This window comes from Alosa sapidissima, chromosome 23, assembly GCF_018492685.1.
Source record: "Alosa sapidissima isolate fAloSap1 chromosome 23, fAloSap1.pri, whole genome shotgun sequence".
In the NCBI taxonomy this organism is placed as follows: domain Eukaryota; kingdom Metazoa; phylum Chordata; class Actinopteri; order Clupeiformes; family Clupeidae; genus Alosa; species Alosa sapidissima.
Genome location: NC_055979.1, coordinates 9,238,801 through 9,264,775, shown reverse-complemented (window position 1 = coordinate 9,264,775; position 25,975 = coordinate 9,238,801). Strand labels below are relative to the sequence as shown.

At 43.0% G+C, this 25,975-nt stretch overlaps 1 protein-coding gene across 1 annotated transcript; it reads right to left on the bottom strand.

Annotated features, from left to right (window-relative positions):
- Positions 1-17: 17 nt before the first annotated feature.
- On the bottom strand, positions 18-25,424 carry stat1a (signal transducer and activator of transcription 1a). Its single transcript, XM_042081241.1, has 25 exons — positions 25,251-25,424; positions 23,706-23,868; positions 23,021-23,171; positions 22,767-22,862; positions 21,309-21,398; positions 20,513-20,591; positions 19,891-19,982; positions 19,232-19,383; positions 18,129-18,287; positions 17,601-17,693; positions 17,279-17,338; positions 16,779-16,802; positions 16,346-16,433; positions 14,492-14,530; positions 11,398-11,481; positions 11,092-11,190; positions 10,763-10,898; positions 9,040-9,095; positions 8,805-8,896; positions 8,066-8,205; positions 5,008-5,196; positions 4,755-4,827; positions 3,117-3,189; positions 2,235-2,270; positions 18-1,316 (listed from the first exon to the last, which is right to left on the bottom strand). Exons 2-25 carry the CDS (start codon positions 23,831-23,833, stop codon positions 1,260-1,262), a joined length of 2,286 nt encoding a protein of 761 aa, XP_041937175.1. The 5' UTR covers positions 23,834-23,868; positions 25,251-25,424; the 3' UTR covers positions 18-1,259.
- Between the last annotated feature and the right edge of the window lie 551 nt (positions 25,425-25,975).

The window sequence follows — 25,975 nt, the reverse complement described above, 5'->3', positions numbered from 1 at the left end:
AAATTAAACCAAATGCCGACCTTACAACTCAGTTTTATTGCAGCTTGAAAGACAGAAATAGACATATATCATAAAGTGTCAAATAACAAAATAATACAGGACACAAATAGACTTTGCTGGAAGCATTACTCAATATTAAAGTGCACAGGCCGAGTTGCATCCAAATTCTTAATTATTCGATGATTATCGTGTTATTTCCCCAGTAGGCCAGACACATACAGCAGACTACACTGTTAATGAAGCTACAGTAGTAGAGCAGGTAGATAAATGCACACTGAATGTTTTCACTGTACAAAGTAACTAAGATGTACAAATACACACACGCTCATCACCAGACAGATTCTCTTGTCCTGCTGTAAATCTTGTGATGGAGTAACTGTTGACAATTATGTTTGTGTAAAATGATGTGAGTGTGTGTGTTTTAACGTTTTTGTTTTAAGTGTTACGTTAAGACGAATACGATAGGTGTGGTGTGATAGCGGTGAACAATATACAGACATTGCGAGCAACATGACATTGGGGAAAATATCAGAATACTAGCAAATATCACTTTGGTAGGTCCATGGTACTTCAGTGAATATAGCATTATTAGAGTGAGTTTTAATCCTCATATCCTGGTTTTGAGCTTATTCTATTAAAACTATCGGACTGCATGGAGACCCCCAATGCACTATTATTTAATTGGCTAGATGCAAGTGATGCCTCGTCGGGAACGGATCTGAATGTACTGCAGCAATGTTCCAGTTTCCTGTTTTCTTCCCACCCTTCCACGTTTAGCTTCCTGTGCTTAATTATGGATGTGTGAACTTGTCGCAGGCTTTTTGAAATTATTTATTTCACTGACAAATACAAAATAAAAGGTTTAAAAAACAAAAATCATGGCCTGACTAATTATTGGTTCCTTTTTTTTATGGTGGAAGGAAGACAGAGTAGAAACAACTAAAAGGGCACACAAGTTTACAGGTATAAATTGAGATAAACTCAGTCCTTTTTATCAGAGTGTGCATACAGAAGAGTCGACAGGACGCGTGTGTTCACCTGGGGAAAGGCACCTGGTCGGCAAGAACAGACCAGTGGCTCTGCATAGCTCTAGCAGCTGAAGGAAACGGTCAGTTCGAGTCCGAGCACCACTGGGGAAGTTGTGAGAGAAGCGGTCAGAGGTCACTGATTCCTGTAGTCTGCTCTTGCCACTACGGGGAAGTGAGGGTGTAAAAGATGGAACAGTGTTGTGATGTGATGGGGACGTCTTCCTCTCAACCTCACTGCACCTCCATCTTGCAATCATCGTCAATGTAATCTGCTTGGAAATTTTGTTTCTGGGAGGGGGGGGGGGGGGGGGTGCCACAAAGAAAGACGTCAAAAACAAGCACAGGGTGTATGCGCAGGTCTTGAAAAGTAAGGACTTAATTGCGGTTTTTAAAGACCCGGAAAAAACTTCCACTCAAATATCTATTTGAGTGGAAGTCTTGGGGGAAGGTTTACTCATAGATTATACAAATTAAAAAGGTGATCATACACCAAAACGATTATCGAAGAAAAAACACACACAATCCAGTTACAAAACTAAAACTAGAGGTCTGAGTAATGTAATGTAGTTGCAAAAGGTTATGAGTTCGGCAAAAATGTGGAATTTATATGGGAAAAGGGAGACTCATTAATGTTTGCTGTTAAGGTCTTACCCATGTTGTTATAATATTTTATCTTTAGACTTTGCAAGACTTTGCACTTTGCCCATCATTCAAATTAAGGCCCTATGAGTCCCTGACTATCGTCAGTAGCCACATTTACATGGACATGGATGGGTTTTTTGTCATTCCAATTAAACTATCCTGATTCGTGCCGTCTTTAGAATTTTTGATCAGAATTGACGTTGTTGCCTACTTTTCTTTGAGAGGATACAGCAGGCAATCTGATTGACCGTATACATGGATGTTCAATCGGAATAGGAAATGACTACATACACTACCTCTTTCATTCTGATCGGATCAGGCCTTTTTATTCCGATTGAGGTGTTTATATGAGAATTTTTATTCAGATTGAGCTGTTATTCTGTTTCTAATCGGATTAAAAGTGTCCATGTAAACGTGGCTAGTAGTGTCTGCAAGTCCGCTATGTCTTGCTGAACATCCTATGCAACACACTCTACTCGTAACATGGGACACTAATTTCTCTGACTTCACAAGTGGATTTTACGTAATCAAAACTGGAAACATGTGAGGAGGACGTATCCATACCTGCATCTCCTCAATCAGCGGAGTCAAATCGGGCGGCTAGATCAGATAAGAAGAGAGGAAAGCAAAAAACAGTTGAAGAAATACATCAGTATTGAAGTTCAGTAAACATCTCACAATCATACATATTGACAGATGCAGTAGTAATTCCGAGCAAAGGCCTCCTCTGAATTGTAGCTTGAATGTTATTCTACTTTCTGTAAGTCACTTTGGATAAAAGCGTCTCTAAATGGAGACGTACATCTACAAAGTGCTTTGAGTGGCGAGACATTGTGGTGTCAAATCGAAATTAAATAATACAAACTCAAAAAGAAGTCCGCACAGCGTTGATGTATACTGCAGATGATGGCTTTAATGCACTCCGGAGCATTGGTTAGTGAAGAAAGCAAGTAAGTAAGTGTGTTAACATCCTCTGGCCGTTGTCCAGCTTTTATACCCCTTCAAGTCATCCCAGACAGCACCCACTCAAGCTTTCCCACCACCTGTGTTTACAGATAACTGACAAAGTACTCCGCCTTTGCCCTCTCATCCTGTTATTTCTACATTCTTTAGGTTTTGCTTACATTTTCTGGCGCCAACCCTTATTTACGACATTTTCTGCCAGGTCTTCCTTTGCCACACTTAAACCAGTCTTCTTTTCCCACACACTGAACATACTACAGAATTCAGTTTCACAAAACAATGATATTACACAGAATAAAGATACTACATAAAAGATATATGAACTAAAGGATATATAAAACCCACGACAACATGGGCACCACCGAGTGACACTGGGGCCACTGTGGCACTGGACGAATCAGTTCCTCTGTGGACTTCACGTGGTGGTGGATAGCAGAGGATGGAGAAAATGTGGCGAGGGAAAAGAACAGCAGCAGAACCTACCATATTTCGCTCCCACTCGCCAAACACCTCTGGAGATAACGGCATCATGCTCTCCTGCAGCTGGGAGGGGTGACTAGGGAGAGGGAGGAAGAGCAGGTCTGTCAGAGAGAGAGTGTCTGTGTGTGTGTGTCTGTGTGTGTGTGTGTGTGCTATTAAAGGAGAATTCCAGTGTGATATTGACCTAAAGTGTATTGAAACATGATACCGAGTGTGAACGTATGTCTCATAGCCCATCTCGGCTTGTCCCCTGCACTCCAAAATCTGGCGCTAGTTAGCTGATGCTACCAACAGCTTTTTCAATAGTGGTGCTTCGGCATCGGGCTAGCCATGCAAATAAATCACTGTTTTACACCCATTTACGAGGCTCAATATATCTCCACACTTCATTGGTAGACTTCCGAGGGCCCTGACATTTAAAACGAGACATTGAGAACTTTGAAAAAGCACTGGTAGTTTACTTACAAGACGATTTATACAGACAGTATCTTCACAAAGTTCAGCGTTTGCAGCCATCTTGAATTTAGTCACGATAAGTCAAGCGACGAGTAAGAATGAACAGCTATGATAAGGGATCAGATTCCAAAAATAATTCAGTGGAAATGCATGGATTCCAGTTTCTTCCAGTAGCAGCAACTGGAATCCATGCATTTCCACGAATTCTTTATCCTTTAACACTACAGTACACAGTACAGTGCACTCCCTACAGCAACTTGGAGTGACCATGCAATGAAGAAAAATGGGTGTGTGCAGAGGGAGGGACACATTATTTATTGTAAGTTACAGTGAAGCTGTATTGGGGTTTATTTGGAGAGAGGGAGGAGGTTGAGAATGTATTCTTGCAATATTTGTTTTTATTATGTATTTAAGCTGCTCTTCTATTGCAGCAGTGTTTATCTTGGGAGTGAGGCAGGACATTTTCATTTAGTGCTCTTTCTATTCACCGTTTTGGCTTCCCACTTTCAGGTCTAGATGACCTTATCTGAGACGTGGGTGTATTCAACATTTGGAATGCTTCATCTTAAAATCTTCTGTAATCTCCCATCTTGGTTTGTTTTTTTCCAGGTTCACTTTTGGGCAGAGAGGTCTAAGCAGCCAAGCAGAAGCTAGAGGCCACATTTCTGACATGCATGGGCATGTCACAGTGTGTAGTGTGCTCTGCCATGTGAAGTAAATGAATAATCCAAACTAAAAACAACTTCGGTCCTAGGGTCTATTTATGGATGATGAAAATTCAAATCGTTTGGAAGCAAAAATATGTTAATCGGAGGAGTTAAACCATTTTTTGCATTAACGACTAAATGGCTTATAGTGAAAACGCAAGGGCCATGGGGCCACGTCAAAACAAATCACAATTTTTTATACTACTGACAAGCTTCAGAATAGCATTACACTTTGGTGATAGTGTGGAGAGGGTTCCTACAGACAAATGGAAGCATTGTACACTAGTGTACAGAGAGGTTATAATATGGACTGTTTATGAAGTCAGTCCATCTTGCCTCATCTTCCAGTCGCCGCCATCTTAACTTAATGCCACTAACGGTCGACATATTTTTGCTCCCATTTTGAGTTTATCATGCATAAATAGAGTCTAGGTTGTGTGTGTGTGTGTGTGTTGTGGATCACAGAGAAAGTACTTACACTTCAGACACTGAGATGAGCTCCGTCCTGATGTAGCCTTCCAGTGGACTCTTCACGTTCATGGGCTCTGGCTCTGAGACAGACACATACACAACAACGAGAGAGAGAAAGAAAGAGAGAGAGAGAGAGAGAAATAGTCTTCAGCCTTTCATAGTATCTCTCACACGTTTGTTTCATAACATTCCCAGTGCTATGCTGGAGTCCCTACTCTGGCCTCAAGTGGACAGAGACAGCAGGAGGGTAGAGGGCTTACTGTCTTTAGGCTTGGTGTAGTACTTCTTGAAGGCGGTGTCCTTGGGGATGTCGGGGTAGAGGTAACGCAGGGGGTTCTCCGGAATATTCTCTGCGGCCATCACGCGGTAGTTTCGGATGATGTCCGGAAGGGTGACAGCCTGCAGCTCCTTCTTAGTATAGGGCTCCACAGAGCGCACCTGGGGCTCATCTACAGCCAGGCAAACACACACACACACACACACACACACACAGAGAGAATACGTTTTAAACATTTTACATCCATTAACACATAGCACCTAATTTCCTGTGTATTAGCCGCATTGTGTATAAGCCACAGGCAGTGTTGGGGAAGTTACTTTTAAAAAGTAGTGTTTGCTCGTTACTCGTTACTTCTCAAAAAAGTAACCCGTTACTTTACTTAGTTACCCTCTATGGAAAGTAACTTTTTACGTTACTCGTTACTTTTACGTTACTTTTATGTTGCTCGACTTTGGTCAGAACCCAATATCTGTTCCTAAATGTGTAGGCCTACATAAAGTGCTACTATGGAGGACAACAGGTATTTCTTTTGTGCTCTCTATTATAAAAAATGCCACAAACAGAGCACTTGACAAGAAAACATTGGGCTTATAGGCTTCAACACCACCACTAAAGCTCTATGAAACAATATCAAATAACATAGTCTCGATACATCTTAATTAGGCATATAGGTGAACACAAATATACTATATGAGTCCTTATTTTATAGCCTTATACTCTTTCATTAAACAGGCGCTCCTCCAAAGCTAGTGCAAATTGTATCAGTAGGCTGGCAGTTGAGTTACCGGCAGTGGACAAAATCAGGGCACAGTGTAGGCTAAAAATAACACTTACATTCCTCCCCTTAGTTTCGAGTAACGTGAATACCGCCATCCCTCAGAAGTTACCGTTGGCTGAGTCTCGCTTGCTATGATTGCTCTTCGTTGCCACCTGCCTCTGTCACGTTCCATGTGGAGCTATGATTGCACTTCATGCTACCAGCCTCGGTCACGTAGGCTGCCGTAGGCTGGCGTAACATTGCGCCGATATGAAAAAAGTAACTACGTTACGTTACCAAATTTTCAGTAGTAGCGCGTTACATTACTTTTTACTCTAAAAAGTAGTTACGTTACTGTAACTCTGTCACAACCCGGTCCAGAAGCCTCGTTTCCTAGCCTGTGACTTGAGATGCCTTTGCTGCTCCGGTCCGGGTTTTCCTTCTGCCTTGGCTTTTGGTTGACTGACAAGGGAGGCGTCCAATCACCTGTGTTTGCTCTGCTACACCTGCCACTCTCCTCGTCAGCCATGCCATGCCATGCCATGTGGAACACTCTTTGCCAGATCGTCACGTCTTTCAGTGTGGATTCTTGCGTTGTCTCGTGTTCTTGCTGGATTTACTGTTTTTTGACCAAGGATTGTTTTTGGACTTTGATTTTGCCTGAACCTTTTTGGAAACTTTTGCTTGGACTTTGCTTGCTCTTTGTTACCGACCTCTGCCTGTTCTAACACGTGAGTCTTGCCTAGCCGCTTTGCTTAACTGCCTGCGGCCTACCTGTGTACCGAACTCTGCCTGTTTTTTGCCACTCTGGAGATCTGCTTGAGCCCTGCCTGTACTGCTGCCTGTGCTTTTTTCGCCTACTAAGTTGACTCTGCCTACCAAGTGGTTTTGCCTGGCTGCCTATTTTTGTGTTCTTCAACATTAAAACCTAATTAACCTTTAATCAGCTTCTGAGTCTGCTTTTGGTTCCACAGTCCCTTACCTGGCCTCACCGGCCCTGACAAACTCGTTACTTTGTAACACGTTACACACACAACACTGGCCACAGGACAGTGTTTTATGCAAGTTAAAAGAAACAAAACCATATTAATACCATACTAACTGCCCCCGTGTATTAACCTCATAGCTGAAAACAATTTTCAAAATCAATGTATACGCCGCGGCTAATAGTTGGGAAATTACGGTAAGCACCTAATGGCTTGACTTCATACTCCTATTTCCATCTACGATACAGCACTTGCACGAGGTTGGTGGCTGCAGCATCTAACAGTAGCAGCTCAAGCAGATCTAGTTCGCCAAGACCAACCATACTACCACACTTATAAACAAAGCTTATAAACACCTGAGAGCTTTTCCTGTCTGAGATGTCATTATGTTTAGTACTGGTCTTGTGTGTCATATTTATGCGTGTGCACACGATACAGCACTTGAGAAAACCTGCAGGACAAAAACAACTCTCTGGCATTGGCACTTTCAGGACTTTGTACAAATACCAGTTCAAGATGGATGGATGTGATGTATAACACGTCTCCCAGAAAACAGTTACCACTAGATCCTCATGTCCAGAAGACATGCACACCTGTTGACTTACTCTACTGCCTCAGTTGCCCTCTATAAATAGTATTTGCCAGGTGCAACGGCCTCAACATTGTCAGAGTGTGTGTGTGTGTGTGTGTGTGTGTGTGTGTGTGTGTGTGTGTGTGTGTGTACATGGACACTTGTTTTAATTCCAAGCTGTTGAAATATCAGCCACTTGCTGACACCATCATAAACCTGGGGTTTCAATGCAAACGTATCGTTCTTGTGTTTGGGAGTCTTGGACATGTGCACAAACCTGTTTTACGTGGACGAAGCAAGTGCCAAATGCAAAAAGGCTAGCCAAATACTGCTCCATTTCTGCAATAATAGGTTGTGTATTCAACGACGATGCCATGTTTACCCATAAACATTAGTGAAGCAAGGATGAATAGCACTAAGTATTCTGTTTTGGATCAGACTTGTCTAACAAGAAACTGTGTGTTTCTTGAATTTCCCCTGGGGATCAATAAAGTATCTATCTATCTATCTATCTATCTATCTATCTATCTATCTATCTATCTATCTAAACCTGTAACATACTTCTATCAATGTGTGTCAATTCTTTCCCTTAAGTGTTAAGATCCACATAAAAGCATTAAAGTGTTTTTTTGTGGTGTGTGTAGTCCTCACAATTGGCAGAATGTTCCTCCCAGTTTAAGGTGGTGTGGGTGTGTGTGTATGTGTGTGTGTGTGTGTGTGTTACCGTTGGTGCCCAGCTCTACCCAGCTGAAGGTGATGGCTCCGTCCCGGTTGCTCTCACTGAAGCGAAGCAGAAAGGTGCCCTGGGCCCTGTTATTTAGCAGGACCTTCCCACGATCCTTACTCACAAAACCCATGATGCATCTGCACACCGCCGAGGAGAGGGACGGAGGGAGAATATGAGAGGAGGACAAACAGAGAGACAAAGAGAGAATATAAGAGAGAGTTCACAAGATTTTGGGAGATATGTGACTTGAATGACTATCTCAAGAAGATAAAACCCATATTTAATCTCATCGCATTGCATCACTTACTAGAAACGCAGACGATTCGAAATTGTGTTTTTCTGACTTGTTGAAAATATTGGTTACGTTTTGCACAAAGCTGTAATGGAAATTCAGCTTGTGTATAAGTGTGTGTTGAGCTGTTAAAACACAGGGAAACGTTCTGAGCAATGTTGCTGGGCAATGTTCCTAAGTATGGTGGTTCTGGCATGTTTCCATTGATATTGACCACCATTTTCTTTTAAATAATGACTTCAATCATCAGTAGGCAAATTTTCATGATCATCTAATCAGAACACATGGACCAGGTTATGCGGTTGCCCAGCAACGTTGCTCAAAAAGCTGCCACATGTATACCGGTAATCACCATTATGTATAGTATGTGTACACTGCATCCTGACCAGTTTATTTACAGCTATGTATAGATTTCTAATTTAGTGTCATGAGCAGTGTGCCTACCCATCATTCCACAGGGACAGCAGGTGTCTCTTGATGAGGTCCAGAATAGCATCAATCCACAGCCAAAAGGTGAAGTTCCGCTCACTGCCTCCCTGTCAGAGAGAGAAAAAAAAAAGGGGGGGGGGGGGCTTATTGCGTCTGTCACTGCCGCCTTATCAGGGAATAAAAGAGGATGGTGTGTGTGTGCGTGTGTGCGTATGTGTGTGTGTGCGTGAGTGAATGAGCCGTAACTCACCCTGCAGAATTTATTCCAGGACACAGTAGCCTCTGAATCCTGCGCTGCCTTGGGCCCTGAGAGAAAACCGTATGATTGGACAGCGTCATAGAACAGCAACTACACTCCGTTCTAAGTGTGTAAAACACACTAATCTCACTCTAAATGTGTAACAACACACTGATAATCTAACTTGTAACAAAACATTGATCATGTAAGGGATAATGTATTGTCCGCCGGTAATTGTCAGCAAATAAGTCCCGACAGGGAGAACAGAACTGAGGTTTTGCTTCGACCTGAAGGGACTTATTTTCTGATAATTTCCGGCGGACAATACTTTATCCCGCTTATTACACGGCTACTTGCCAAAACGAGAAAAGAAACCTAACACAATGGGTCTTTACAATTATTTTTTGTTTCGTGTCTTCTGCTGACAAAATAAATAGTTCTCCACACAGATAGAACTTGACAGTTTCAGGTGTTGCGTGGCAACGTCTTACTAGCTTACTTTCCCTTTCAATGAAATTCCATTGCAATAAGCGAACAGACGTCTTGCGGAGGGATATGAAAGACGTTAATCAACCCGTTGCCATTGACAGCGGTGATTATACACTTTGCCGGTGATTTATGTAGATTTAACATTGGGCCTTCCCAACGTTCGGGCCTTTCATGTGAATGGAACTTTCTGCAGCACTCTGAAGAGCCGTGTAATAAATATTATTATTTCAGGTGCTATTTCCACTGTAAACCTATTGCTAATCCTTACCCTACTCATAAACACAGTCGTGTTCTTCACTGTAAGCAGTGTAGTAGTGTTCTTCATTGCTCCTTCAACAGAACACTGGCACTGTCATTTCACATATAAGCTAATCAACATCTATTATACATACTTTATTTGCAAACAACAGCAATGATAGAGGATTATTAAATATTATATAGACTCAGTCACACAAAGTCCAACAACACTAATAGAGCGCATGTGTATGGCAGGCAACAATAACACACACACACACAGAGTGTGTTAATGTGTGTATGTACATGTACTGTATATGTAAGTGTCTATACAAATTAACATCTATAATTAGTTACACCTTCTGTAACAGTTTGTAGTGCAAGTATTGGATAGCTCTAAGTCTCTTGCTGTTAGTCGCTTTGGATAAAAGCATCTGCCAAATGAATACATGCAAATGTAAACCCCCCATGGAGCTGAATTGCAAACGGCCGTGGCTAAATGTCGACCCGAACTCAAGCAGGTTGGAAACACGATCCATCATACATGACGCTGCTCGAGTCCTGCAAGCCACCAACCTGTGTCTGGCACTTACACTACCCACATATCAGTGACAAGCCTTCAGAATGTGTGTGTGTGTGTGGGTGTGTGTGTGTGTATTATGTTTGTACACCAAATGTGAGTGTGTGTTAGTCTTTATGTGGGTATGTGTATGCATAAATATGTGTTTTAAGGAGCGTCAATGTAGCATGTTTTGATATTTCAATGTAGCTTGTTTTGATATTTCAATGGGGCTTGTTTTGATATTTCAATGTGGCTTGTTTTGATATTTCAATGTGGCTTGTTTTGATATTTCAATGGGGCTTGTTTTGATATTTCAATGTGGCTTGTTTTGATATTTCAATGTGGCTTGTTTTGATATTTCAATGTAGGCTTGTTGTTGTAGTTGATGTTGTAGTTGTAGTTGATGTTGTAGTTGTTGTTGTTGTTGTTGTTGTTGTTGTGGTGACTGACCCAGAAGCTTTTCCCCCAGCATGTTGAGCTGTTCCCCATTGAGTCCCCGCTTGGTGACGGAGGAGAACTGCCAACTGAGGACCTCCGAGAGCTGACTCCACGTGGCCTGTGGCGGCTTCATGAAAAACAGCATGTTCTATAGATGCGCGCACACACACACACACACACACACACGCGCACACATAGGCACACGCACACACACACACAGCAACACACACACGCACACACAGAGGGATCATAGAGGGATGTCTTTTTTGGGTAAGTGGTTTTGGTATCATGTTGAAATTAATTTCAAGTGCGTGTGTGCGTGCGTGCGTGCGTGCGTGTACCTGGGGTTCGGTGGTCAGCATGTTGTACCACATGACGGAGGCCCAACCACTGGGCAGCTGGCACACGTTGGAGATGACCACTACAGGCAGGGAGCTGGCCTACAGCCCACAGACAGAGAGAGCGAGGGAGTGAGAGATGCAGAGAGAGAGAGGAGGGGAGGGAGTTTTTGTGAAAAGGGAGTTAGACGGGGGGAGTGAAACCAAATGCAATCCCAATTCAGGGTACAGGTGGAAAAAAAATGAAATCAAATTGAATGGATGGGTTTGCCCCATTGTGTGTGGGTACGCGAAGTCTCACAGCTCTACCTCCAGTTTGATGACCTGTCCGCCATGACAGAGTTCTGCCTCGAAGTTAAAGATGTGGAGCTCCTCGGTCACGATCAGGGGCCCCTACCACAGAAACACACACAGTCATACACAACAATCACACGGCATCACACACAGTCATCGCGAAACCCCCTCTCACACACAGAACGATGCAGTCTCACGCGGTCCAACGCCATCAAACACAGGCATACATTGTTTTCATGGTTGGCTAGAGCAGTGTTTCTCAAAGTGTGGTCCGGGGACCACTGGTGGTCCGCAAGCTTTCCCAAGTGGTCCGCGAGCAGACGTGGTAAAATATGATATAGATGAGTTGTTTGCAATATTGAACCAACTTGTATGTAAATCCAAACAGTTCTGCAACACTGTCTATGTAAGATATGCCAGTTTAAATCATATGAATCCTCTGACACAATAAGCAAAGTGAAAATACAATAAGCAAGGTGGTTCAGTGAGTAGGCCTATTGTGCTGATATACTGTTGAAGTAGGTCTAATCTATTTTTTTTTAGCTAGGTGGTCCATGCATTTTTTATTGGTTAAGTGGTCCTCCATCTGAAAAGGTTTGAGAAACACTGGGCTAGAGCACTGATTTATCACTATATGCTTGAGTCACTTTCCGAGATTCATTACTGGTAGATGTCCCAGGGAATGAAACATTCATCCTGTCATTATTCGTCCTGTTTAGTTCACGCCACTCCAGTTTAGTTCACACCCTAGCCTGTATATGCTCCCATTGAGTGACATTATAAAAAAGGATAACATCTCTTTCCACCTCTATGCAGATGACTCTCAGCTGTACTTGCCTCTAAAATCTAGGGACTCCATACAATCTCTCCTGGTCTGTCTTGAAGACATCAGAATTTGGATGGCTAACAACTTCCTCCAGCTAAATAGCGACAAGACAAAAGTCATCATTTTTGGTCCTCCCAAGGCAAGATGCACTGTAGTGCAAAATTTAGGTCACCTCACCCCATTTATCAAACCCTATGCCAGAAACCTGGGCGTCATCCTCGACTCCGAACTCTGCTTTGACGAACAGATTAGCTCTAAAATAATTTTTATCAGCTCAGAACAATCTGATAAATTTTATTCCTATCCCACAATGACCTTGTAAAAGTTATCCATGCCTTTATTACATCACGGCTGGATTATTGCAATTCCCTCTACCTTGGCCTCCCCCAGTCCTCACTTAGACGTTTGCAGCTGGTCCAAAATGCAGCTGCGCGTCTTCTAACTGGCACCAGTAGGCGTGAACATATCACCCCTATTCTGGTCTCTTTGCACTGGCTCCCAGTTGTTTTTAGGATTCAGTTTAAAGTTTTATTATTTGTTTTTAAGGCACTTAATGGGCAGGCCCCAACCTACATCACCGACCTTGTTCAGCCCTACTCAGTTCAAAGGTCCCTGAGAACCTCAGACAAAGGGCTTCTGCATGTGCCCCGCTCACGGCTCAAACAGAGGGGTGATAGAGCCTTTGCAGTTGCTGCTCCACGTCTTTGGAACCAGCTCCCCCTGGATATTAGATCTGCTCCCTCCATTTCTGCCTTCAAATCCAGGCTAAAAACCCACCTTTACTCCATGGCCTTCCTTGTTCCCTAACCCTGTACTTCTGCTCATCATATGTATGTCTGTGTTGTGTGCCCTGATATTGAAGGTTTCCTTTTAATTATGTTTTTAATGTTCTTATGACTATTGGTCCTTAGGACTATTGGTTTTTCTGTATTATCTGTCTTAGTCTTTATCTTAGTTGTCTGCTGTACAGCACTTTGGTCAGTTTATGCTGTGTTTAAATGTGCACTAAACAGCATTGGTCCAGTTCCATTACCTAGTGCTAAACAGCATTGGTCCAGTGCCATTACCTAGTGCTAAACAGCATTGGTCCAGTTCCATTACCTAGTGCTAAACAGCATTGGTCCAGTGCCATTACCTAGTGCTAAACAGCATTGGTCCAGTTCCATTACCTAGTGCTAAACAGCATTGGTCCAGTTCCATTACCTAGTGCTAAACAGCATTGGTCCAGTTCCATATTGGACAAAACATACTTTACTCTGCTACACCTCTACATGTTTGAGATATTTACACTTCTACATCTGTGAGAGATTGTTTGAATGTCAGCACACCAGAAACCAGTTTATCAGGTTAAGAAATAGTAAGCTGTAATGGCAGTAAGACAATGCAAGATGTGGACTACTGTGAAATTTGTAGACAACACTAATCTGTAGGGGTGTGTGGAGGAGTATGTATGTATGTATGTATGTGTGTGTACGTGTGTGTACGTGTGTGTACGTGTGTGTACGTGTGTGTACGTGTGTGTACGTGTGTGTACGTGTGTGTACGTGTGTGTCACTTTCCAAGTAACTCATTGTGGTTAAGGCTCCAGCCAACACGGATCTTCACTAATGCAGTTACATGAACATTACAACATTTCTGTGTGTGTGTGTGTGTGTGTGTGTGTGTGTGTGTGTGTGTGTGTGTGTGTGTGTGTGTGTGTGTGTGTGTGTCCAAAGCGTGTGTACGTGTGTACTCTAGCCACTTTCCAAGAACCTCATTGTGGTTAAAGCTCCAGCCCTGAGCTCTGTCAATACAAATCTCCACTAATGTAGTTACAGGAGCATTAACACACTTCAATCGAGCGTGCTTGCTGTGCTCACACTGCAAGGTGACCAATAAACATTTCTGATGTGCCATAAATCTAAACGGAATCTTAAGTCAGTTCAGTTGGCTTGGATTACATCTCTGGGCTAAAATCACAGTGCATTAGTTATTTATTTATGTTTTGCTTTTTGATATGTACTTGATATGTATATATGCTTATTGATATGTATGGATATGTATGTACTGTATGCTTTTTAAGATCTATGGATATGTATATATGCTTGTTGAGGAGCTTTCCTCTTAGCATCACGGCAATTGGAGCTGATGCATCTCCAACTCCTCAATGTCCTTGTCATTGTTTTGTGCTGACTGTTTGTGATCAATAAACAATAAGTATAAATAATAGTGCAAAAATGGCAGTGCCTGAATCGCAGTATGTGCCCAGCTTAACAGAGACGTGAATACAGGAAAAGCCCTTACGTCGTTGGTTCTGCCTTGCACCTTCTGCTCCTTGAGTTGCTGTTGGGGGCAGAGAAAGAAACATCAGTCAGTGCCATACTCTCTCCAGTCTACTCAGGTCCAGACAGCTGTTGTTAGTTTACTGTCCACAACTCATGTCTCATATTGCTTCCCGTGCTCTACTGAAAGATCATTATATTGTGTGTGTGTTTTTTTTTTTTTTTCACAACATGACACGAGTCCTCTTAATGCCCACAGACTTAATATTAGGTTGTGAATGTTTGTCTATGTGTTAGCTGTTTTGTTTATTTTTATGTCTTGGTGTCACGGGTACGCTGGGGACCACGTATATTTCTTAGTATTCTGTGTCTTTACACAACACCCCAGACAGAGTAGATTTAATCATTTCCTGGGGCCTGTACTACGAAGGGAGCTTAACCTACCCAGATGTAACCCAGGGTTACTTTGTTAAACCGGGGTTGACAAAACCTGGTTATCTTAAGTGGTGTTAATCGGTACTACGACGCTGATTATGAAGTTGATTTGTTGAGCCGGGGTTAACCTTATTGGAGTTTGTGCGCGTTCACATAAAATGGGCGGGTTGCAGCGCAAATCACCACTTTCAGTGATGACGCGTTCACCTTATTTTACGGATGAGGAATGCACAATTATTATGACAAGTTATGAGGGATTAAAACCCACTCTACGACAAAAATCAAATACGTCGGCAGTGAACAAAGCAAGGCAAGGCTGTTGGCAACGTATTGCAGATCGGGTAGCCTAAATGCCTAAAAGTAAAGTTTTATTTCCACATGTTCTTCAAATACGGAGGATTAATAGCTTGCGGAATGTATTTAATGAGTTGAAATAATTAAATTGCCTATTTTGAGTTCATAGAAATGCCTACAGATGCAACACAATTTAGAAGTGGGCATATAGATTACAGTAATAAGGATAATTGAATGTTTAAGTAGCCCCATTGACTGATTTAGTGTATTGTATGCCTAATCCTGTGAACATTTCAGATGCAACACCATTGCCAAACGCACATGGCAGCAGGTGAAAATGAAACACAAACACATTATTCAGAATAGTGGTTTATATAGTCATAGCTTGCATTAATATTTCTTAATTATGAAAACATGTAGGCCTAGTATGCTTATAGCCTTCACTTGGCCTCTGTTTTACAGCTAACAAGAAAAAGGTGTCTTTGAACACTACTGTAAGGCACCAGAGTGTTTTACAGTAGCAGAGGAGTTGGCCATCGCAAATAATAGCGGAAGGCCGATTATGGAGGGTCCAATGTCGTATGGATCATCCGGGTACGCTGACATGTCTCGGGAGAAATTGTTAGCGGAGGGGTGGTATTTATAAAGGGTGTGGTTAATGGAAACCTCGGGTTAACCAAGAACATAACCTGCTCGGAGCAGGTTTGAGATGCAGCGTAAATTGCCATGGCAGCATACCTCGGTTAAAACCTATCCACCTTTCGTAGTACGGGTTAATCGGGAAGTTACGCCACACGTGATCAAGTTACTCTCGAAGTTACCCAGATAAGCCAGTAACCCCGCTTCGTAGTACAGGCCCCTGATCTCCCTGCAGAGGGTTTTCCCTGGAGAAGTCAGTAATGCTTAGCTCATCAGCCAAATGCATCAGAATAGGACGCTATGCTGGGCTTCTGTTGAGGAGGAAGTGTGGTGTAATCTAGTAGAATAGTGTACTTTGTACAGTGTGTCAACAGCAACACACAGAAAACAAACACACACACACACCCAAAAGTACAAATAACAGAAAAAACGACTCTGAATTCCCATCAGAACCCTCATGCCTTGCTTAATTACGTATCTAAAATATCTATTGTTCAGTTTTCTTTACCAGATGGCGAAATTCGGCCGTCATGCCGTTGGACTCCTCCATGTTCATGACTTTCATGTTGGTGCCCAAGATATTAAATTTGCGACATCTGCAAAAAAACAGGGTCACAAAGGTCATTTGTTGCTATTTGCTATTGCTATTCACTACACATGCTGATGACTGCTCGCTCTCTCTCTCTCTCTCTCTCGTAAGGCCTCAAACAGACGGAATGCTATGCTGGTATGTTAATGCTGCAGAACGCGCACACACACACACACACACACACACACACACACACACACACACACACACACACACACACACACACACACACACACACACACACACACACACACACACACACACTGCTAGAGATCAAATGTCTACTGCTGATGGCGCTATTTAAAGATGTACCATGGAATTGCATTGAAAGAATGTGGACATGAGGACTTACCCCTTCCTCTTCTCCGTCACGCTCCTGTGAAGAGATAAAGCCGCATGAGTGAGTGAGTGAGTGAGAGTGTGAGTGAGTGAGTAAGTGAGTGAGTGAGTAAGTGAGTGAGTGAGTGAGTGAGTGAGTGAGGCACCGTAGAGTATGAGCAGCTCACGCACTCTGCATCGCTCCTCTAAACCTAAAGGGACGTCAACCTCGAACACCTTTCGTCAACAAAAAAACTACACAAAAGTCTGCAAACTGTAGCTCCCTTTACATGCAATTTCAATGAATACGATTGCCAAAAACAGTGACGTTTCAAGCCTTATGCTCTTCATCAGACTTCATCGGTGTACAGTATGAGCAGGTTTTTCTGCATCGCTTTTCCCTATGGCAACCCAACCTCTATCATCATGACAATTGACCCAAAACAACCCTGCTTATCCTTGAAGAGCTCTGTCCGTCTGCCGTCTGCCATCACAACTAGGCTACTCTACAGAGCTCTGTCCTGAAAAACTCACTTGTCAAAGAAGACCTTCACTTTGACGGTGTGGTTCAACTCCTGGAGTTTGGCCAACAGTCTGGGGAAAAAAAAACAGACACACACACACACACACACACACACAGACGCACACACACACGTGCACACACACGTGCACACACGCACGCCGCACACACAGACACATGAAAGACTGGTTTTAAGAAGGCTGGTTTAGCAGATGTATAGATCAGCATTGATGTGCCTACCTGACCTAGACACGCACGCACACACACACACACCTGAAAGGCTTGTTTAACAGATATCAGGTAACAGATAACAGGGATCAGCTCTGGTGCGCCTACCTGAGCTTGACTGTGAACTGCACTCCAGTCTTCAGCACCATGGGCTTCTGCGGGTGCGTGGGCATGCACGGCTGCCTCTCCACTACCATGGAACTGCCAAACACAAACACACACAGTATGTTGTTACTGGCAAATGTCCAAGTCACAGAGAAAAAACACCAATGGACCAACACAGATACAGAGAGAAAGAGAGAGAGACTTTGACAATTTCATTCACTAAAGTATCACTTGAAATTATTCATTTAAATGAAATGAAATTATTTAATTTAATTTGGTTTACTTGGATTTGATTTGGCAGGCAGAGAGCAAGAGCGGATACAGAAGAGTACTGCATTCCAACTCCACAAGGGATAGATTCAACAAAAGTAAAGTCAAATAACCCTCATCCCACTCTGACCTTCGGTTTGAAAGGGACAAGAGAGAGAACGAGCCCAGTATAGACCCTCCACTGTCTGGACTTGACTGGCAGAACGACTCACTGACAAGGGCAAGGAGCAGACTGACTGACTGACCGGCTGGCTTACTCACTTGACGATGAGTTTCTTGAAGAGATTCATTGTCCTCTCGTCCAGCGAGGTCTTGCTCTGGGTGATGGGGTCAGAGTCGTACGTGCACTTCTGTTCCAGTTCAAGAAGCTTCCTTAGCTGCTGGCGTACCTGAAGGAGACACTCAGCCACCACCGTGAACCTGGACACACACACACACACACACACACACACACACACACACACACACACACACAGGCTTTTACAAAGGCTAGCTCTTAGCAACACGAGCCAATTGTCCTGGTATGTTGTTGTTAATGCACAGAGATACGATCATCAAAAGTGACGGGGTAATTTCCAGCACTCGAGCGATTCTTTTCACAACTAGAAATGACGCATGAATCCTGAACTAAACTGGAGCCACAAGGCGCTTTGAAACACCTGTTAACCACACAGGATGTGGTCATCTGCTGTGAAATGACTGTAAGGACCATCCTCACTTCAATTTAAACTGCTGTCATTTCAACAGAGCTAAGTTGAAACAGGGAGGCTCTGATTTAGCCTTCATTTACAGGTCATACATTTTAAACACATAAAACATTTTCATATTATCCTAATTAATCATCCACTCAACAGAATTTCCAATTCCATCTAAAGTTTTCACAAACAGGACCAGAGTTGACCATCATGACCCTTCAATGTAAAGCAAGGGCAAAGATCCTTGATTACTAATTTGGGTGCCAGGATAAAGTGCTACATTATGCACATTGTTGTTGTTTTTGACACGGAGGAGAACTCAACTGCCCAAACAAGACCAGTGTTGGATGGAGGAGTTCTCAGTTACCCAAAAAGTTCTGAGTGCTCAGCTACCCAAAGGACCAGAGTTCTGAGTGCTCAGCTACCCAAAGGACCAGAGTTCTATGTGCTCAGCTACCCAAAGAGTTCTGAGTGCTCAGCTACCCAAAGGACCAGAGTTCTAAGTGCTCAGCTATCCAAAGGACCAGAGTTCTGACCTGAGCACACACAAGGGAGAGCTCACCAGCCCAAAAGGGACCAGATTACTCTGACCATATCAGACAAACAGGACAAAGCTTAGCTGTTCAAAATTGTCCGTCATGACGGTTTGAAGGGCAGTAGTGACCTCACCAGTTCTGCAGCTGGTCCAGACACACGTTGGGCGGCCCGCCGATGCTGGCCGTCTGCTGGCGCCGTCGCCAGTCGGGCAGCTCCATGGAGATGAGCTCGTGCTCAATCTGCTCGGCCAAGTTTAGCACACCCGCCATCTGACTCAACACCTCCTACAGGAGAGAGCACACATATGGATTTACCCACATGGAAAGATTAACTACTACTACACACATAATTATGGCTTTATCCACATGGAAAGATTAACAGCTACTAGTACTACACTATGTAGCAGTATCTGTAGCAGCTGTAGAAATCATAACAGCATTAGTAACTAATTATTTATTTTTTATTAGTATTACTTAATTAATTATTATAGTAGCTAATTTAGATATTCTTACATAACCTTTTTGTGTATTCAAGGTAATTCAACATGACTTCATCAGATAAGGTATTGGTGCTGGAGTAACCGGTCATAGTGTAATGTATATTAATCTATCTGTTCCCCCGGTTCTTGCTGCACCAGCATAATGAATGGGGAACGTTCACCCTGCAAAGCACTGCTTCGCTAGCTAGCGTGCATTTGTTCATTAAGTTCTTTAAGTAACAGGTTCAGGTGTGTGTGTGTGTGTGTGTGTGTGTGTGTGTGTGTGTGTGTGTGTGTGTGTGTGTGTGCTCACCTTCCTCTTGTTGTTCAGGTTCATGAAGAGGCCGTAGATGTGCAGATTGAGCCGCTTCAGGTCCTCTTTCTGAGGAGCGGTGTTTCCTTCTTCTGTAAAGGTCAGAGGTCAAAGAGAGTTCTGATGACTAATGCACTGTAAGGCAGCACAGCATCGGGAAGCATGACCTCACTATCTGTCTATGCATTCTGCATGCGTCATGTGGAACTTGTGGAGTCGTGTCCAGGCTTTTTGTCTCTCTTACTAGGTGATGACAGATATATTTCTTCCTTCAGATGTCACAGGTCAGGAAATTGTTTTCAAAGGACACTGTCTGTGGGATGGATCTGGTGATCGATAAGGTGGGGATCACATGGAGTGATGGAATTTAGGCGACTGCTGAGAAGGGGGAAAGTGAGGGGGGGAGTGCGTGTGTCTCTGTTAATCGCCTTTCTCTATTGAGGCAGGACGTTTCTTTCCACTGTACAGAAATAAGTAGTTAACATCACTTACATCACTACGGTCTGAGTGTACTGTCACGCTTCGCTGCTGCTGCTTGGGTACCACCCCACCCCCTACCCCCCCCGCCCACCCCCCCAGCATGGCTGGCTTCGGAGTCTTTCATCCACCAGGCCCCTCTCACCTCGACATGATAAATCCTTCTTCTTGAAATCGTAGTCATCCTGCAGGTCCTCCAGGTTTTTGATGTTCGTTTCTGTCTCCTACGAACAAGTAAATAAGTCCCTTCAGGACGAAGCAAGATCCTAACGCTGTGCGTCGGGGTCCGGCTCGCCCTGTCAGGACTTATTTTCCTGATAATGACCAGCGTTCCATTCATTATACATAGCTTACATAATTCCTCCTTTAGCTCATTACTATAAGATACTATATGATACTATATGAAGACATCCTAAATTGTGTAGATTGAATTACTGCCAAAACATTACTTATTAGTAATAATGACAATGAATTGTCACAAAGAAAAGCTTTTCATTAGTGAAATGTACATACTGTATCATGTCATATCAAATCATATCAATGTGCATATATCTCCTGCTGATAAGGATCTAGTGCCATAAATCTCCAGCCTATAGGATAAGGATGCAGTGGCGTTACGTCATCAGACCACTTATTCTCCCGGAGTTTCCCACTTATCTCGCTTGTTACCCTGAAATAGGGGAACTAAACAGCATTACTTTTTAAACACTTTTAAACTATTGCCCTTTAATAATTTTATGTACTATTACCTTGTGTTTTCTTTTTTATCCTTTACTTTTTTGACTATTGCCCTTCTGTTTGCTTATGTAAAGCACATTGAATAACCTCTGTGTATGAAATGCGGACTTGACTTGACTTGACTTGACTATGTGTTTAACTGTTTGGCAGTCTGAACGACACTTGCATCACTGTGGGGTTAATGACCTGATTATATAGCATACCTGCACCCGGTTCTTGATGTCCTTGACTTTGTTGTCGAGCTCCTTGTGTTTCTCCAGCACCATGTCAGTCTGTGAACTTGGTTGTGTTTTCTTAAAGGCATGAAGGAAAAAACAAATAGATGTTTTCAAAAGTATGCGAATTGGAACAGTCTTAATGTGCATATTAAGATATGGCGCCTCAAAGGCCTACGCACACGGCCGGCGACGTGACGGCGATTTATGGCAGGCAACAGGCAAAGTGGAATAGAATCTATTGAAGTGAATGGTGCAAAGCACACAGCAAGTGGAACGACAGGGCGACCGTCGCCGCCGCTCGACCCTTTTCTATTTTTCAGGGCGATTTCGATACGTCATAATAGAAAACAGCTGTCTGGCCACTGAATCGATGGGTGATCGCGTCGCCAGCCGTGTGTAGTAAAGCGATTACAGAATTCCACCTTTGTGTTTGACTGTCCTATCGCCCGCCGTGTGCGGTGGGCTTAATGTGCATACTAAGATATGGAGCCTTAATGTGCATACTACATACCTGCCAACTGTTAGCTTTCAAAAAACGGGAGATTGTTTTTCTTGTGTGTGTGGGGGGGGGGGGGGGGGGGGGGGTTGTATATTTAACATGTTTCATACACTCTTTGCAACACTGCATTTCGGTTGTTGCTTTTACCTTACCGAAACAGATACGCATGCCAGTTATTTATCCACCACATCCAAAACTCCAAAGCTGCTGTCAGATTATATGTTCCGAGGACACAAGTTTCCTATGTGTATCAACAAATTACGGGAGTTTTCAGGGAGAAATAACAAAACGGGAGGGCGCCGGGAGATGACCTTGAAATACGGAAGAAACCTGGGAAAAACAGGAGTGTTGGCAGGTATGGCATACTAAGATATGGATCCTTAATGTCACCCTACAGCTTGCCACGCACCAGAGACAAAACAGTTTGTCACCACACACACGGGTGTGCAGCAATGTCATCGATGACCATAATCTTAATTGCCGTTGGGAAAAGGGGTCGGTGTTCGCGTGCGGGCCATAACAGATAACAGTGGAGGCTCAGAAATGGACTATATGCCACGGAAGCGCTAGTGGTCAGGGCCTGGTGGACTCTATAGACGTGACCGTAAAGAAGGCTGTGACGCACAGTAGGGCTGCAACGATTAAGAGATTAGTTATTGACTATTATCTGATTGTGGCTTCTTAAACTTGAATATTTTCAGCTTTATTTACTCCTCTATGACAGTGAACTAAATATTGTTGGTGCGTGGACAAAACAAGGCATTTGAGGACATAATCTTGGGCTTTGGGAAACAATGATCGAAATGTTTTTACCATTTTCTCGCATTTTGTCGATCAAACAACTAATCGAGAAAATAGTCGGCAGATTAATCGACTATGAAAATAATCTTTAGTTGCAGTTCTAACGTACGGGGGAAAAGGAAAACGACAGTACAGGGCCGTACCTCTGTTTGCTCTGCATTGATGATGATGTGTCTTTCCTCTTTGAGGCTGCGGCTAATGATCACTGCCATGTTAACAGGATCATCCTCAAAACGAGCCTGGTGGGGGTGAGGGGCGAAATGCACACACACATGCACACACGCGCACACACACACAGATTAACAATTCTGATAATATACTGTAAATAGGTTAGACACTATGAGGACACACACACACACACACACACACACACACAGAAACTGTGCAGTGGTCATACCTGTAGATTGCGCTTGATTTTGCGGATGTTGTGTTGAGACAAGAAGTCCTTCTCCAGGGCGAAGCGGTCGTACTGATCATCGAGTTGATGTAGGAGGTCGTGAAAGCGCAGCGTCGCACAGGAAGCATTGTCCACATTGGCTGCATAATCCCTTCAGATGTTCACAAGCATAAACATCATTCAGATGTTCACAACATGATATTTTCGATGACTGGTCTAAAATCACCAATCCAAAGATCTAAACTAGCCATGAAATCAAGGGATTGGTTGTACTACAGAACAGCAAGGCCAGAAAAACATGTTCTGGCTTATATAACTATTGTACCTTTTGAGTACACAGGTTAGGATAGGGAAGCACATGTGTATACCCAAATAACCCAATAGAAAACATTTGCACTATCCGAATGATAAATAGATTATCTTAAGTGAGGCTATACAGTGCAGGTAAGGCAGACATGTCATCAGTACATACTGTATATACCGGATTTATCATGTCACCCATAGAACAATAAAATAATTCTGTAATTTTGTAAAAAAAAAGAAAGAAAGAAAGAAAGAAAGAAAAGAAGGAGCATTAACAAGTAACCCAGAGAAAAGTAGGAAAAGTAGAAGAACCCAGAGTCAGTTAACCATATAAAATAATTTAAGCAGGTGATGTGTGAGAGAACATCTCTGTGTTGCTCACCAGTCGTGGCTCTCGATCCAGGTGCTCAGGTATTGCCGCACTGCCATTGGAAAGGTGTCATCGTACAGCTGGTCCACCTGCTCCAGGTATTTGGGGTCGAGCTGCTGCAACCTTAGCCACTGGGCCATCTCTGCAACTAGTCTGGTCTACCACTTCCACTGAACTGGAAAGCAATGACCACCATTGAGTCTGCATCATTGGAGCTCACAACTGACAAACACTACAAATGTTTAAACACACTGGGTAAGTGCATGACAGTGTTAACAGGTATATCAGTTGCTACAACATGCACACCTGCGCGCGCGCGCGCACACACACACACACACACACACACACACACACACACACACAGGGTAAATCTCTCTCTCTCTCTCTCTCTCTCTTTCTGTCTGTCATCAAATACTGATGAATTCTGATGATGTTCACTGCTTTCATTGAGTCTTTTACCTTTTTGCATGATCATATGCTGGTTTGAGATCACAAAAGCACACACTCAGGAAAATATGAATCAACACCAGCAAACTGCTAGACATCGATCATCTGTCTCTGTCTCTCTTTCTCTCTCTCTCAATAGAAAGATCTTAATATCTTCAGGACAAAGAAGGTCTAAGTATGTAACTATTTGAAGTATATAGTAGGTATTTTTGACTCTGGGTAGATCCATATCTGGGGTGTGGAATAGGCTGATATTGTAAAATTGTAAAAACAACATCCTAATAATGGTAGCCTGCCAAGACCAACAACCCGGACATCAACGATTTCTGACAGGCTCCAAACAACCTTGCTCGTTATCTCATTGCCAAGTTCTCCTACAAAAGCAGCTAACCAACAACATACTTAAAATCTATTCTATCCCATAGTGCGAGTACTGTACTTGCAGGAGGAAGTAAAACATTTGGAAATAGGAAATGGAGGAAATAGAAACATTTGTTTTGTCCTCGCGTGTACGTGTTTATGTGTTCTACTTCGAGGGAAGGGGGCCGTTTACGCCCACTCTTGAACCTCCCGTGTTATGACTTGTACTGTAACTTACTGAAATGTTAATGTTTGTCGTTCCACAACCTCTACAGACTAACAAATAGCCTAAAATAAAATGCATGCGTTTCCAACAGATAAATGTAATATTTTAAGCTAGATATCAGTGCAACGAATATGCTGTTAGTTGACTAGTTGTATTAGTAGTAAAGTTAACGATCACGATAAAATTGTGATATGCGCGTGGTGAACATGGATAGCCACTAACGTTAACGTTACCTTTAAATAACATTATGCAATACATGTCAAAGACATTGTTTGTTAACGCCGTCGTCACGCCTTTTAGTGTCATGTTTACTTGTGAAATATATACATTTCCTAATTAAAATCACATCAACCTTGAGTGATTGCTTAGTCTCTACGTTTTCTCTGAGTGGGCCTAGTTTTGGACAGTATCATGGTGGTGCTGCTTACATGCGATTGTTTGTTAGCAGTATGTATGTAGCAACAACTTCCTGTTCACAATGAAGAATTTTGCTCAGAAAATGTAAACAAAATCGTTTCACTCACCTTGTTTATCAGTTAGATAAACGATGGACGGTCTCCGTATATTGCTTTATCGCTCAGGCTATACTTCTCAGAAAGCAAATATGCTCTCCATTGCCAGAGTGATCAATGAGTAGACATTTCCTATTCGACCCAAGGGTAGGCTACTGTCACTACAGAAGAAAGCGTCTTGTCCGCAGTAGGCTACTGCCATGACGTGTTGATGACAAGAGCATGGGCCAATCAAGAACCATTTGTTGTAGAGGGTGGGCTTTGAATTCATGACGAACGTCACATGTTCGTTTACAAGAAACTGAAACTCTAGGATAGCTTTTCAACTGAGCGGACTTGCTGGAAATGACTAAACGTCCTGGGGCCTGTACTACGAAGCGGGGTTACTGGCTTATCTGGGTAACTTCGAGAGTAGGCTAACTTGATCACGTGTGGCGTAACCTCCCGATTAACGCTTACTACGAAAGGTGGATAGGTTTTAACCGAGGTATGCTGCCATGGCAATTTACGCTGCATCTCAAACCTGCTCCGACCAGGTTATGTTCTTGGTTAACCCGAGGTTTCTGTTAACCACACCCTTTATAAGTAGGCCTACCACCCCTCCACTAACAATTTCTCCCGAGACATGTCGGCGTACCTGGATGATCCATACGACATTGGAGCGCAAATCGTGAGGCACTCTCTTCGAAGGGCGAGGGGTTTTAGAGACCGCCAGGGGAAAAAAAATAAAATAAAAA

Coding starts and splice junctions, on each gene's coding strand:
- stat1a (XM_042081241.1), bottom strand. CDS start 23,833: ATGGCCCAGTGGCTAAGGTTGCAGCAGCTCGACCCCAAATACCTGGAG. Junction 11,482..14,491: donor TGCAAGGCAGAACCAACGAC/GTAAGGGCTTTT, acceptor TTTCTGTGGTAG/GGGCCCCTGATCGTGACCGA. Junction 8,206..8,804: donor CTGTCCCTGTGGAATGATGG/GTAGGCACACTG, acceptor GGCGGTGTGCAG/ATGCATCATGGGTTTTGTGA.